This window comes from Electrona antarctica (assembly GCF_951216825.1).
Source record: "Electrona antarctica genome assembly, chromosome: 14".
Lineage (NCBI taxonomy): Eukaryota > Metazoa > Chordata > Actinopteri > Myctophiformes > Myctophidae > Electrona > Electrona antarctica.
Window position 1 is genome coordinate 26,768,942 of NC_136795.1, and position 16,851 is coordinate 26,785,792.

At 42.6% G+C, this 16,851-nt stretch overlaps 1 protein-coding gene across 1 annotated transcript in view; it reads right to left on the reverse strand.

Moving 5' to 3' along the window:
• Positions 1 to 1,136: 1,136 nt before the first annotated feature.
• Positions 1,137 to 16,851, reverse strand: part of ppap2d (phosphatidic acid phosphatase type 2D) — a 33,430-nt gene continuing 17,715 nt past the window's right edge. Inside the window, exons 2-6 of the mRNA XM_079521238.1 lie at positions 16,136 to 16,293; positions 12,548 to 12,834; positions 10,945 to 11,002; positions 4,451 to 4,627; positions 1,137 to 3,430 (exon numbers count right to left, since the gene is read on the reverse strand). Coding sequence (XP_079377364.1) covers positions 3,326 to 3,430; positions 4,451 to 4,627; positions 10,945 to 11,002; positions 12,548 to 12,834; positions 16,136 to 16,293 — 785 coding nt within the window. The 3' untranslated portion in view covers positions 1,137 to 3,325. The remainder of the gene's footprint in view (positions 3,431 to 4,450; positions 4,628 to 10,944; positions 11,003 to 12,547; positions 12,835 to 16,135; positions 16,294 to 16,851) is intronic.

Consider the following 16,851-nt stretch of genomic DNA (forward strand, 5'->3'; position numbering starts at 1 on the left):
CTAAACAGGCCTCCGAAAACCGCCATGGCATTCCTTCCCACCCCGAAGCCCCACGCCCATCCCTCCCCCCACCCCAATCCCCAGGATCCCCCCATTCCACCAGACTGCCAAGTGCTCCATTACTCCCTCCCCTAACCCTCATTATTACTGGAACCCTTTTCCTGCACGGGGAAAAAAGGCCACATGGGTGTGCATGCATATGTCTCCTTAATACCTCAGTGACAAATGCACACCCATTACTGCAGCTTTCTCTCTCTCTCTCTGATAACTGCCCTTTATTCCAGGCCTTCAATCGGCCTGGAAGAGGATGAGCGTGAAAGAGAGAGACAGAGAGAGAGAGACAGAGAAAGAGAGAGAGAATTGAAAAAGCCTCAACCCTCTTCCAGTCTGTATCTGGCCAAGTATCGCCATGGCAGCATGACCCCTGAAATGGCTCTTCATGCTCTACTGCACTCCAAAAGGCCTGAAAGAGCAGAGGAGAGAAGAAAGAAAGAAAGGAAACAGGGGAAGAGCGAGAGACCGAGAGAAACAGAGATACCGAAAGAGTGCTGTGAGCAGTGACTCTCTAGGGACGAAGGCAGCACTATACCCCCAAAACAGCTAAAGTGAAAGGGGGTTAAATCATTTATAAATCCAGTGTTTTTTAGATTAGGTTTCATCTTGGCCCCTCCCCCCACACACACCACCTCCCAGAAGGACCTTATGGGTCTCGATGTGTGTAACAATGAATGTTTTACCACTGTCTTACTGTACTTACAAATGGCTCGTTTAATCAACACCCATGAGAGCAGCTCTGAAATGACATGAATGTCATAATAACACAAGTAAGTGTGTGTGTGTGTGCGTGTGCGTGCGTGCGTATGTGTGTGTTGGGAATAACACTGCTCTGTTTCGGCTGTTAGGCAGTTTGTCTGTGTGGAGGAGAAGGTATCCTTAGGTGCCCATGAACTGTCAACCCTGTTATATTTGTTTCCTTGTAAAATTAATTGTAATTTGCGGATTCAAATAAAGAACTAAAATGTGTGAGTGTGTGTGTGTGTGTGCGTGCGTGCGTGCGTGTGTGTGTGTGTAAGGCATTAAAGGGGCCTGCACAACAAGACTGACACAACACTCTCTCAATTATACAGTGGGCAAAATAAAGTACAAATATTCCACATTCATTTTATTGGTTTGGTTGTTGTTTTCTTTTCTTGAGTACAGTGGTTATTTCCGCCTTTCTGGCATTCACAGAGAGGACAAGACGTACAACAACAATAAAACTGGAAACAAAACAAAAATATAGCTTTCTGATAATATCTCTGGCTCAGTCTAGTAGTTATGACAATAAAAGATACAATAACACGCGTTCCGTACCTGATCAACACACATGTAAGTATATAAACACTCACAGAAACATGTAAAAACTGTCCAAAAATGGCACTAACACTTTTAAAAAATCGGTGTGTGGTTTATAAAATGTACGTTACTATAGTATTTACATTCAATTTTAACATTTCAACAATTTCAACAACATATATTTGTATAAGTTTGACATGAGAAATAAACACTGATTATTCACTTGAGATAAAAATATAATATATATATATATATATGTTGATTACAATTAGAAAGTTCCATTACGTACGTTCAAGTGCTATTAATAAAGACGCACAGTAGGGCCTCCTGGCTGCCACAGCGTAAAGTCCTCAGTGCTAACTGCTAACTGTTAACCCAAATGTTGGTTACATTTGTAACAGAAAAATAACACTTTGGTAGAGAGTTACCATACCACAACGTAACTCCAAATATTGGTGACATAGCTTAGTTCAATAGTTGATAAGCAATCGATCCAAAATAGTATCCTCGTTGACTTACATTGCACAGTGACTCAAGTCTCAAAGTCACACAAATGATTTTTTTAAATAAAAATAAAAGTCAACTTTGTGCTGCTGCTTTGTGTTGCTTTTTTTGAAAGAAAACCTGGACTACTAGATTCGTGGATCTGAATCAATCAATGCGCTGCAAGATATATCTCATTAGTATTTGGAGTTACACCATCATAGCAAGGTAACTTCACGATCCAAACCTCTACGTCTACTGTAGGGTAGACTGAAGTGTACTGAAGTGTAATTCTGCTTGTCAATGAACACTGAGGACTTCACTGTGCACAGGCCATGGAGGCTCTCTTGTGAGAGTGGCATAATTCAAAGGTGCAGCTCAGAGGTTGAGGAGTTCACAGGGGCAAGCAAAAGGCAAAGGTTACAGAGTTCAGTCACAGCTCTGCCTCTAAAAGGCACAGCTAAAGTGGTTTAGTACACAGAAGGGGCAATGTGGGGGTAGGGGGTGGGGAGGTGTAACCTAGCCGAACAACATAACTCCCGGTCACTCCTTGGTTACTGGCGAGAGAAAGATGCACGATTCAAACACAGGACACTGCCTAGTTATCTGCCCATGCTTGGGTTAAGTATTTAACACCTTGAACCACAGCATTTTGCCTATACTGGGCCATCTTCGCCGACAGTTTTTGGCTGATCTACTCTGGGGTGTAGACGACGGTCCAAGTACTAAGAATGGAGGCTTTTAAGTGGTTAAAGTGAGGCGTTGGGAGTCACCACATGCAAATATCAAGAACGCAGGTTATTTCGCTTTGCTGGCAGTCTTTGTGTCATCGAAGGTTTGGCGGTGCTCACAGTTAGGCGGCGGCAATGTGTGTCGTTCTGTGAGACGTCATTTCTCTCCCAACAACACAGGGGAAAAAAGCTTTCACAATGATTCTCTCGAAGCCGACCTAAGGCACTGACCGCAAGCTTCCATCGCGGAAGGAAGCACGCTCGTCTCAAAACTGCGGGAATTATCAACATTATTAGCAGCTTTGTCTAAAATAATAAAAAAAAAACACAATATGTATACTATATATATACTATGTATATTCTTTTCACATATATATAAAAATATCTGTAATATTTATTTGTAGTTCTCCTGGACGGGTTTGCTCTACAGTCATATGTGCTTCTTCTAGTTCACACTGTGTTGAGTGTTAGATGATTGCGGGTGTGTGGTTATATGGCCAGGTGTGGGACTGCATGTTTGAATGTGTGTCCACATGTACGTGTTAAAGATCGTACCGACTCCATCTCTCAGTCACCACATTCCTCCTCTCTCTAAGTTCCTGTTCTGGAACTATATCTCTCTCTTTGTCTCTCTCGTTCTGTCTCTCGCCATCCGTCCGTCTTCTGCTCGTCTATTACTATCTCACGTTCGCTCCTTTTCTCTTTGTCGGTCCGTCTTTCTGCAGTCCATGATCCTCTCTTTTCGTCCGGTTTTACCCTCCCCGGAAGGAGGGAGGCTAACAGACGGTCTGCTGACTGGACAGGGGGCTCTCCAGGGACGTGCTGGCGGGGGACATGTCCTGGCGGGGACAGGGCTTAAACATGGACGAGATGTAGAAGGCCTGCAGACACACACACACACACACACACACACACACACACACACACACACACACACACACACACACACACACACACACACACACACACACACACACACACACACACACACACACACACACACACACACACACACACACACACACACACACACACACACACACACACACACACACACACACACACACACACACACACACACACACACACAAAATATGTCAGGAAGAAATGTGAGGACCACACACATGCCGTGAGTGTCGCAACATTTATAAACAGGTGGATCAGATGTGATGAAATGAGAGAATGGGCCTATTGTCTGTCAACAGAGGTACGAGAGGGAAATAACTATTAGTCACAAACGGTTCACACAATAAACATTCATTATTAAAAAATAAGGGGTCAGGTGAGGGAGGGGAAAAGTAAGTAAAAACGTTTTTTTGTGAAAAACGTATATCTGAGAAATGAAACTTATTCGATCATTTTTGCGTTACCGACAATTAAAACCCACCTGCAATGATTATTTATTTTTTAATCAAGAGTCCAGCCTACCGGAGTGTTGTGGATCTGTGCTGGGCTTCACCATGACTAATTTGCATTGATGTTGATTTCCTCCTTTCACCAATAAATAGTGTGAATACAGCCTTACTAAAGGATAAACTCTCTGTCTTCTCTCAATCTCTGTCATTTCGCACATGTGCGACAAAGGAATGTAAACGAGACCAGCCGTGTGTGTCACATCAAAAGTGGTGACCTAACAGGGAAATATAGCTCTTACATGTAACTAAATAACGGCATTATTTTGGAAAATATAACTAAATGACCGATTACTCTATTAGCAAACTAACTCGTTAGGTTAATCGATTACAAAACAAAGCGAGGCAGAGTTTTTTTTTTTTTTTTTTATTTTTATCAACTGCGCATATCATATCACGCATAGACCGGATCACTCGGGCGATTTACAGTAGGAACATAGACCAGGCTTTCCTCCGAGGTGGAAAGTCTGGTGACACAAGCTTACGTACCACCCAGTATGCGGTCAGTCCTCCCTGGACGAAGCCGGTCAGCACGTCGGAGGGGTGGTGGCGGTAGTCGGAGATGCGGCTCAGGCCGGTGTAGATGGCGATCAGCACCAGGAGGAACTGAAGCAGTGGACGCAGCAGCCGCGCTCCTCGCCACGAGAGCCGAGCCTGCAGGTAGAACTGTGGGGGAGAAGATTCATTGTATTCAACTGTGTCAAATAATAACAAAACAAGTGGAAACAATGGGTTTGGGCATGAGTTCATCATATGTAATTGTCTTAATTTTTGTATCATTAGTGATTTTTGTATTTTTTTATCCTTCGTATTTTATTGAAGCACATTGAGTCTGCGCTTGTTGTGTAAAATGTGCTATATAAATAAACTTGACTTGACTTCACTTGAGTGTCCTCCTAATAGGGTGGTTTATTATGTGGTTTATTGCGAACGCAGTGAGCATTTACTATGAGACCCAGCAGATCATGTCTGTCTGTCTGTCTGTGTGTGTGTGTGTCACGCTGTAACACCACCCGCCCACCACAAGAGGGCGCAGCTGTATCACACACAAAAACACAAAAACACACACATGCACGCACACACGCACACACACACACACGCACGCACGCACACACACACACACACACACACACACACACACACACAAAACTTAACTTAAAAAAAACTTAAATTAAAAAAAAACTTAACTTAAAAAAAAAACTTAAAAAGGAAAAACTTTAAAGGAAAAACTTAAAAAAAACTTAAAGGACCACTTCACCACTTTTCAACTTCTCTTCCTATAATTGGTCCTCACTAATGTTCATGATAAAATACCACAATTTTTTCCTACTCAGTCTGTGTCTCATAGGAGGGCTGTGGGCAGTTCAGAAACCCGTCCACCAGTGACATCATCGATGGTGAATCCAAGCTAATAGAAATGGCAGGCTTTCTTTTCCTGAAAAGTTGCAATGCAAAAGTTGAAGCCATCGTTCTCACGATAATAAAAATCTAAATATATTTTAAAACAAATCTTGTTTAAAAAAAAATCTGCCTAATGATGATGTCACTGGTGGACGGGTGTCCGAACTGCCCAAAGCCCTCCTATGAGACACAGACTGAGTAGGAAAAAATGGTGGTGTTTTATCATGAACATTAGTGAGGACCAATTATATGAAGAGATGTTGAAAAGTGGTGAAGTGGTCCTTAAACTTAAAAAAAAACTTAACTTAAAAAAAAAACTTAAAAAGGAAAAACTTTAAAAGGAAAAACTTAAAAAAAACTTAACTTAAAAAAAAACTTAAAAAACACCTTAAATGACGTAATTTATTCTAATTGTTGTTTTTACAATTTACGAGCTGCGTTCGCTTCCCGCGTTCGCGCGTCTTACTTGTTATGTCTTGTATTAGGGTGGTTCCCAAACCTGTTAGCTCAAGACCCCAAAAGAGGAAATCAGACGTTCACCCAAACTAGTGAAAATAAGCCGATCTACTGTATATCCATTCGCGCTGCAAGCTGGCAGATTTGCTATTTCTACTTCTTAAACATTTGTTTTCTAATTTCTTTCATCATTTTTATTTTAGTCATGAAATTACTTTTGAAAAAAGTTTGTTTTCACCTCATGAAAATGTGTTGATTCTTTGTGGTAATCTTAACACAATATTTGCCACACACGCGCAAAATCTCGGGATTCGTTCTCGCAACCGCCTTTGCCAAAATGAGAAATTGTGTGTTTGAATAGTATTTTATTTACCGTCTGTTAGCGGTTTTTAGCATCCGTCGCTAGCCTCCGGTAGCTCCCATGGTGTGACGTCATCGAATATCCAAAATCTCCACGTGCACGCTAAAGCATTTATGGGGCTCAGATTGAGCTAATGGACGATGTTTAGAGCTTAATAATACTTTAATCCGACCTCGCTAGTAGAAAAAGAGAGACGAATTCACAGAGTGGATGATTCATCACACAACTACAACGAAAGAGCTCACAGCTGTTTTCTAGTTTATAGCTGGAATCTGGCACCACCGCCAAGTTTAGCCACCAGATGGCGGCATGTAATCGATCGGTTAAGAAAATCTTTTAAAATAATAATAATAATGACGGAATTTGGGTCGCAAATATTCACGAAAATGGATCTGCGACCAACAAATGGGTCCCAACTAGGGATGTCCCGATCACGTTTTTTGCTCCCGATCCGATTCCGATCATTTGATTTTTAGACATACCGATACCGATCTTTCCCGATCCGATCTTTATATTTTTACATAACACTTATGCCATATCACAATAACAAATATCCTCACTCACTCTAGTGTAGTCTGTTGTGTTGCCTTTCAATTATTGAAAGGCAAAATGTGACTAATGTTTTTTTTCTTTCTATGAAAGCATGGAATCATAGCAAAATAATGATGTATTGGTTAATTAGAGTGAATACAGTTCTACAGCTTATAGAACTGAAGTCAAGTTAAAACTCTTAAAGAGTATCTACAGACACCTATGCTATCATGCATAGCAGGGGTTGCATTTCCTTTGTTTTCATAGGTGTCTTTCATGCCTCTGAGTGTGACTAGTCTTTGTTTGATGATCTCTGACTGGGACCAGAAGGAAAACGACTAGCATAAACACAACAGTTTTAACAAAATCTCATTGCTTATACATCTTTCTTTGAGATTTATTTACATTAGACAATTCAAAATCCGAACTTTTCTCCCCGATTCCGATCTTTTGAAAATCATGTGATCGGAGCCGATTTCCGATCTCCCGATCCGATCGGGACAACCCTAGTCCCAACCCACTGTCTGAGAAACAGTGTTCTAACCTCTAATACGTATTTACACAGTACGTGTGTGTGTGTGTGTGTGTGTGTGTGTGTGTGTGTGTGTGTGTGTGTGTGTGTGTGTGTGTGTGTGTGTGTGTGTGTGTGTGTGTGTGTGTGTGTGAGTGTGTGTGTGTGTGTGTGTGTGTGTGCATGAACATGGCTGCATGCGTCAGAGAGAAAAATGAAAATAACCCACATTGTGTAGCAGTGACATGTTTTATGGTTCGGTGTAGTGGTGTTCATAATTATCTAATTATCTATAATCATCTATAATGTATATCATTATCATTATATCATCTCGATATCATTAAGTAGGCCGCATAATAATATTATTCAGTGAATAATAACATTTATCACGTTTGCCAATGTCCATTACATAAATATGTTTTTTTTTACATTGCACACAAAATATATGATCTTTTTCATAGATTTAGTATTGTACAAAACAAATGTCCTTTTTGCCTTGACTTGACAATAAAGCATGCTGAATTCAATTGAAATCGCTGCTGTGGACTGTGAACGCACGCACGCACGCACGCACGCACGCACGCACGCACGCACGCACGCACGCACGCACGCACGCACACACACACACAGTGACCCCCACTGTCAAGACCCCCTTGACCCCTGTAACTGTTTTAACCTGCCCCTCACAATCGCATGCACCCATCCTTCAGCGGCGGTGCAGAGATGCTGTGTGTGTCAACGGGGGTCACTCAGATGTACCACCATGTTTATGAGCTCTAGTCTGTCTGGGCCCGTCCACCAATACCAAACATGTGGCCAACATTCCTCTCTGTCTCTCTCTCTCTCTCGCACTCTAGCTCTCTCTCATGCGCTCTCTCTCTTTCCCTCTCTCTCTCCTCACGGGGAGCAGGTGTCACTCTTCCTGCGTTAAACACAAGCAGCTGGCCCCAGACAGACAGGGTGACATGTAGCTGCAGGTTACACACACCCTCTGGGATGGCTACAGTCTGCTCAAACACTAGCTAGCAGCAACTGTATCCTGTGCACTCGTGCATGTGACGTGCACGCTTGTGTTTGTTTCTGTGGCAGTATATCGAGGGCCATGTGGTGTACTTGTTGGTGTTGCAATCTAGGGTTAAATGGGAGTGTTGCATTGGGTATATAAGAATCTGTACCAACTCTGAACATTCCGATCTTTTATATTGTTTTCTTTATTATAATAATATTCCATTGTTTTAAATATTCATTGCCCCAGTAGCCTTGTAATGCAGACAAATTGTGACTGTGCCTTGTGGAGAGACAGTGTGGAGAAGAGAGGCTGTGTGTGAACACTGCTTTGTGAAAACAAAATACTACTGAATCGGAGCAATAAAGTTGCCAAAAAGAGAACAAAGTATTTTTTTCAAGGAGGCAACATTGGGACCAGACAGACAGTTGCTGGCGCAATCCCACCGTTGAAGTGCCCTTGAGCAAACATGTAACCTAAGCCTTGGCTAGACTGTCTAGAGCGCATATGTCTATATGAATAACATCTACTGTATGTTGTCAGTGTCTCATCTACTGTATGACTATGTCTAACAGTCATCTACTGCAGGGGTTCTCAACCTGTGGGTCGCCAATTTATTTTGGGGGGGTCCCCAAATTATTAAAAAAAATAATAATAATAAAATTGCAATTGAATGGAAATTAAGAGTTTACATAGTACACATAGTTCATGCATAAACTTTCCTTAATGATTATATCTGGTTTCAGTATTCCTTTATGATATATGTTCTCTAATATTAAGGTTATCTTTGCAGTCAGTTTGTATTGGGGGTGGGGACCCTGCGTGGACACCCTAAAGGTGGCCTTACACTAGCCGATTCTTTTCAATCTGAAATCTGATAGCACCACACACTACAGGATAATCGGAGCGGGGCAGAGCAAATATCAAACATGCTTGATGTTGATCGGGTCCATCCCGATCGCGCCCCGAGCAGATCGATTGAGTCGGGCACCCCCCGAGCGTCAAAAAATGCCCGATTATCGGCTAGTGTAAGGCCACCTTTAGGTCAGCTCAGGGGAAGCTCATGGAGGAAGACAGACAGACAGACAGACAGACAGACAGACAGACAGACAGACAGACAGACAGACAGACAGACAGACAGACAGACAGACAGACAGACAAGGGGCGAAAACATAATCTCCCCCCATTGCCTTGCGGAGATAACAAACAAAAACAACGAATTGCATATAGGATGGGAAGATGCATATATAGGATGCATAGATGAATTAGAATGCATAGATGAATTAGAATGCATAGATGAATTAGGATGCATAGATGAATTAGAATGCATAGATGAATTAGAATGCATAGATGAATTAGGATGCATAGATGAATTAGAATGCATAGATGAATTAGAATGCATAGATGAATTAGGATGCACAGATGAATTAGGATGGATGAAGGCAGATGACGAGAGGAGAGAGAACTCTCAACTGCTCTTCACTAGTCTTTCATCCCCTCCTCCTATCTCCTCCCCACCTCATTGTGCTCGCCTCTCTCCGGACGGTGGGAACAGAACAGCGAGTTGTTTTTGTTAGGGTGGGATGGCAGGCAAACAACGGAACGGGGGGAAAAGCAAAGAAATGTGTTGATAGTGATTTCCAAATGCTATTTCTGCTCTGTGAACAGTTCATCCACTCCGCAATTCCACATTTCACTCCAAATTGTGATCACTACAAAAAGAGGAAGAAAAAAGGCGACTTGCATTCATATTTAATAAAAAGCCAATCATTTGATGATCGGCGGAGTCGCCGGTAGGATTAGGATTGGGGAATTAGGAATGCGACAAGAAAACCTCCTTTGAGGAGGGTAGGTTAACAATGAAGAAAACCTCCTTTGAGGAGGGTAGGTTAACAATGAAGAAAACCTCCTTTGAGGAGGGTAGGTTAAAACCTCCTTTGAGGAGGGTAGGTTAACAATGAAGAAAACCTCCTTTGAGGAGGGTAGGTTAAAACCTCCTTTGAGGAGGGTAGGTTAACAATGAAGAAAACCTCCTTTGAGGAGGGTAGGTTAAAACCTCCTTTGAGGAGGGTAGGTTAACAATGTGAACCGTGTTCTTTTGATGTTCCTCCTTCACGCAGTGTTCCCACAACTCCTGAACTGATGGAGAGAGGAGGGGGTGGATGGAGAGAAAGATGTGTGTGCGCGCGCATGCGACTGCACATGCGACTGCATGTGCAGTCGCCCACACACACACACACACACACACACCCCACCTCCACCACTCTCTCTCCTTTTTCTCTTTCTCTTTCTTTCTAACTATTTCCATTTTGAAGTGCAATGTTTTTCAAGGATAGCCATTCCCAGAGGCCTCCCCTCCCTCCATCCCTCCCTCCTCGTTTAAATGAGCACAGGCATAATGCCGTAGCACGTGTCTGTGTGTGTGTGTGTGTGTGTGTGTGTGTGTGTGTGTTTGCGTTCAGCGTGTGTGTGATTAGTCAGTGTGTTTTTGTACACAGCGTTCTTGGGGACCTAAGAGAGAGTGCACAACGCTGTCCGACTTCACGGCGACTAAAGTGAAAGTGTGCGGCGGTGCGACGCCTTGGAAAACGCACCCACTAATTACACAACAAACATTAGAAAACAAACATAGAACGCTCAGGTGAATGCCAAGGTCACATGACGGATATTAACGCGTGTGCGTGTGAGCGTGCGCCGTGTGAGTGTGTAACACTTACCGCCAGATACAGCATGGTGTACATTGCGAAGGAAGCATGCCCTGAGAAAAATGACTTCCTGAAAAAGAAAAACATAGTGAGCGAGTGAATATTAGAAAGTCCTCGAGGCTCCTGAATCACACTGTACTGTACCACACCCTTAGATAATAAAATTACATTCTTTATGTAAATACACACACACACGCGCAGACAACACAAAGGCCTCTTTTCCACCAGGATGAACCGGTTCCGTTCTTTTTTCCCGCCTAACTTTGAAACAATTTACAATTTACAATTTAGGCATTTAGCAGACGCTCTTAATCCAGAGCGACTTACAAATTAATTGGTTCAGATCCCTAAAAGTCTGTTCGGAACTGGAACCAACATTCTTGCCCTGAAGTGGGAACCAAAGTGGGCGTGTCACTGTTCAGGTTGGAAGATGCAGATGTGATATAAACCATCATAAACAAGTCAATGACTCAGTCATATTATATCAGCTTGCAGATATTCCAAAGCAACGATGACAGAAATGTCATTTACAGGGTGGGTAACGCGTGTATGTGTGTGTGTGTGTGTGTGTGTGTGTGTGTGTGTGTGTGTGCGAGAGAGAGAGAGAGAGAGAGAGAGAAAGGGGGTGGAGAGGGGGGGGGGGGGGGGGGGGGGGAGCGAGAGATATTAACATTCCAAACATCCCAGCTTCTTTTGTTGTCCTCCCAGGCTATGGGAAACGTCCTCCAAGTCTGCGCATTGCATATATCTAAATGACAGAGCGGTTGCGCGAAGACCCGCCTGGCAGCAATAATTTATTTGTGCATATTCTTTGTTGAATTATTCATGACAAAGTTGTACAGTATGTATATCCATAACATAAACAAGCAGCACACTAGCAAACAATTCACTAGTTCTTTGTTTCAATCATTTTATTATTATTTTCACAATTATATTACCTGATCATCTTCTTCTTAAATACACTAGTTTGAAACTCTATACCGTCATATGCATACATCTGTCTCGCAAATTATCAAAACATTAGAAAGTAGGCTAGCCGGATGGATATACTATACTGTTGACTTTTACAACTTACTATAGTAAAAAATACTATACTCGCAAACTCGCATTAAACAGTGCTGCCGGGCGGGTCTTTGTGCAACCGCTCTGTCATTTAGATAGATATATGCATGGGGAATTGTGAGTCTGGGGGGATGTCCTCCCAGTCTATGGGAAATTGTGAGTCTGGTCTCCCCATTGGCCTTAAAGGATAGCCAATGGTCAAAAAGTGTTGAAGAGAAGAGAGAAGTGTTGAAGTATGAGCTGCCTGATACATGATCAGCTCTACAAGCTGATAAGATTAAAGAACGGAACCCGTTCTAGACCCAAAGTTATTTTGGTGGAAATGGGGCCCCCCCCCCACACACACACACACACACACACACACACACACACACACACACACACACACACACACACACACACACACACACACACACACACACACACACACACACACACACACACACACACACACACACACACACACACACACACACACACACACACACACACACACACACACACACACACACACACACACACACACACACACACACACAGAAAACTAACTAACCTGGCCTCCTCCACCATCTTCCCCACCGTCTGCCTGCAGGCGACGTGGGGCACGTAGCTCCCCGGGGAGCAGCCGAGCGACGCGTAGGTGACGTTGCACACGGAGAGGAAGTTGGGCCGCAGGCGGCCCACGCTCAGCTTGGCCATGTTGGTGAGCGACTGGCCCACGCAGCAGCCAAACAGGAAGCTGCCCAGCTCCTTGTACAGGCACGAGACGTAGCGGTTGCGCACGAAGGCCCGCGAGTGCACGCTACGGAACCGCACGCGGTAGCATTCACCCAGCGCAATCTGAGAGGGAAAGAAACACAAACACACACACACACACACACACACACACACACACACACACACACACACACACACACACACACACACACACACACACACACACACACACACACACACACACAGAGAGAGAGAGAGAGGAGAGGTGGTGTTATTATTTCAGTGAGCCTAAGGTTACAGGGTAATAGAGTTTTGACCCATACAAAACAGGACAGCATCTGGTTCGTGTTAGATTTTAGTCATATTTTATACTTTGGCTATTCAAAAATTGCAGATATACAAGCTCAGCTTCTAGATCGCAAGCTAGTAGATCTGCTATTTTTTTTCCCACATTTGTGCAAATCTTTGAATATAATATATTTAAAGAGAACATTTTTTCTATTTTACTTTGCTTCTGGGGGTCCCTGGAACTGTCTAAGGCCAAACACAACATGAAAAGGTTTGAGCACCACTGATATAGCAACATACGTTTTTCAGAAAACTGAAAGATTTAGAAGACATAATTGTAGCATTGGGTTTTAATAAAGGACTATACCAGTGGTCTGGCATGCCTGTTGACTCAAATTCACAGTATACTTTACATGACCATTTTCCAATGCATATATGTATAGAGCAGTCAGATAACTCCAAATCCAAAGAATTTTATTTATACAAAATGTTAATACAAGTGCGAATTTAATCTTGGCGTTCAGGCTCTGCTATTATATTACTCCCTGCTCAGCACATTAGAAGACAACCATTTCAGAGCAGGGAAATATATGACACGATACTGATTTGAACCATTCTGCTTTCTTCAGGCATTTTGTGCTCGTTTTGTTTTCCATTATTTGCCTCTAACTATTTTCTTTTGCTCCTTGAGCTGCAAAACGTGAAAGCCTGCACGAACAAGAGTGTCACCACATGCCGTTGCATGTAATTGTGTTGTGGCAATAAAGTTGATTGATTGATTGGTTGATTGACTGATTGATATATATAGATGTAAAACAAACCCCCCCAAGGGAAAACAGAACAACCCCTTAGGGAGATCAGAGGTGTTGGGGTGGCGGAGGGAACAAACAACCGCATTGAACAACCTTCAGTTGAACTGACAGCAAGAGGATCAACGTGACTTCTTTGGGGGGGTGGGGTTTGCTGACTTTAGTTTTTGGTGTTTTTCCATCCATAGCGATCACGTACAGCACCCATTTTATGGGTCACAACAAGTAAATATCCCTTTACTTTTTGTTTCCTTTTTTTGTGACTCTTTTTGATACAGAGTCATGGCGACAAGACTCAGTTCAGGAGAGGAGAATTATTTTTTTATGCAAAATGAGTTAATAGCACAGGCAGACTCTTCAGTCTTCACTAGAGCATAGGCCTATCTGAAATAATGTCAGAGCTGAAATCGACATGTAAATATGAAATAAATGCTTAAACTATGCTTAATGTAGCTAGGTGTAATCTTAGAATCCACAGAAGTGAACCTTTCAAGCCTGTTTTCTCAACTCTCTGTTTTCTGCAAGACATTACTATAAGCCATATCTCCAAAACTGGTGGGTCAAACTGAACCAATATGTCAATTTGAAGCTATGATTCCCTGCTTTCATATGACATGAAAAAAAAATCAATGACTTCACCTCGGTGAGAAACGGTCACATTTTGTTTTGAATTACTATTATTTCAAAACAAACTAATTCAATGATTTTTCAAAAGGATTTCATGGATAAATTAAAAAATCCAAGAAAATCCATAAATTAAAAAACAAAGTTGAGTGAAAAATAGCAGAGCTACAAGCTTACAATGCGTCGCGATCGGCTGGAGCGATGCACTGTGAGCTTGTAGATCATCTATTTTCAGTAGTTTGGGTCACAGGCAGACATAAAACTTCTCTGCTGGGTCTCGAGTTAAAAGGTTTGGGAACACAGCACAGTATACATCTGCTGCTATGCTCACGCACGTTTAAAGCTAACCTCAGGTATGTGTAAATAATGTAGATCATTTGTTTGTTTTCTATGATTGATCTCTCTTCCCCCTTGCCCCTAACTTGACTCCGCCAGATGGGGCAGCAGAGAGTACACTGGGTTCCCACCTCCTGCTCCCATCTGGGAACTATCAGGGCAGACTAGATGCTCCGGCCACCAAACGGCCTGGCCAATCAGCGGCAGCTAGAGGCGGGATCAAGGCATACACAGTGCTGCCTTGATCCCGCCTCTAGCTACCTTGCTCCCCCCTCTTCCTTTTGGGTTTTCCCCAATGGAAATAACAAAAAACATTACACACAAAAAGAAATCACCCACTTTTTTACTTCCGTAAACCTGTGATGTGACAATAAAGCTGATTCTGATTCTGTGAATGAGGTGAGCTTAAACGGAGCGCCAGGTTGGTCAGCTGCTTGACGCGTCAAGTGTTTGTTGCAGACACTTCACATTATGCATCGTCCACATACTGATGATGCACGCCCGTGCACTGCGTGTGTGTGCGTGCAAATCTCTGGAGTGCATCTGCCTGAACTAGCTCGCAAGCCAAGTATCATCTTTTATTTCTGAGGAAGCCATTGGATTCCAATCAGTTCACAACGGTATGCAGATAAACTTGTAGCGACTTGAAACTTGCTTGAGATACATGTACAGTAATCCAACACAATGAACTTTATTGCACCTTGCTTTTTTTTGGTCAAAGTTTTTTGGTTAAAGTTAAAAAAACAAACACTTTTACAGCATATAATAATTTTAAAATCACACTTCGAGAAAACTTTGATTTAACAAAACATGAGTGTAAAAAGAGGGTAATATACAGTAAAAACTGACTGTTGGGTGTATGGGTAGATGCATTTGTGTATAAAACCATGCTAACATGGTGACAGCAGCTAAATAGAATGATTCTACCAATGCCTTCTAAATCAGTAGCTCTCAAACATTTTCGTGCCAAGCAAGGACCCCACATTTCTATCTACGAGGCGTTGTAGAAAATAGCTGTAGATCAGCTATTTTCAGAATCTTTGCCTCTCTTATAATATTTGACAATTTTCCCAATGTTTGACCAGTTTTTATAGTATAGTTTGTTGATTACTTTTGTAGGTATTAAAAGTGTTAAAAGTCCTTAAATAAATCACTTTATTGTCATCTGGGGAGCCCCCAAAATCACGTGGGAACTCCCCTGAGGGTCCACAGGTTGAGAACCACTGTTCTAAATCCTAAAGAGTTTTCTGGAAAGACTTCTAAAGTCTAAAAATGACACAGGGTTAAGGAGACTGTCTCACCAGCTAACCTGTGTCATCAATCCTACTTTTATCATCACATCCTCCAGTCATGTGCGTCGTCCTTACCGAAAGGCCAGTGATGACGATGCCCCCGGCGATGAGCAGGCTGTCGGGGATGGCCTCTCTCTCCACGTAGGGGTAGGTGATGCTGGAGTCGCCGCAGAACAGCCCCCTCCTGTACGCCGTGACCGCCTTCAGCTCACACGCAAAGAACGGGATGGAGGCTGAGGAGGACGAGACGGGAGAGGAGGGCTTTATTGTCACATCACAGTTTTACAAGTAAAAAAGTGGCTGAAATAGTTTTTTGTGCATAGAGAGTGAGGATACGATATGAGCCCAGCATGGGTGGTTTACCTACGGCGTGGCTCTGCAGGAGAATACTATCTATTAGACAGTTCGTGTGTGTGTGTGTGTGTGTGTGTTTTACAAGTAAAAAAGTGGCTGAAATAGTTTTTTGTGCATAGATGCCATTCAGGGCAGGAAAAAAAAAAGTTTGAGCAAAGCTTTTACAAGTAAAGGGTTTCCCCTGTATGGCAACATGACAACAACAGAAATCTTGACAATTTGTTCAAATCTTTGAATATATATGTTTTTAAAGCGGACATTATTAAATCAAATCTTTGTTTCTGGCGGACCCTGGAACAAAATATTTTCAGATGGGGGTCCGAGGCCAAATAGGCCTACATATAAATTTGGGGGAACCAAAACCAGTTTGAGAACCACTGTTATAGCGACAAACTGAAGAACAGAAGGCATTTTTAGAATCAGCCTCAGGTCTTAAT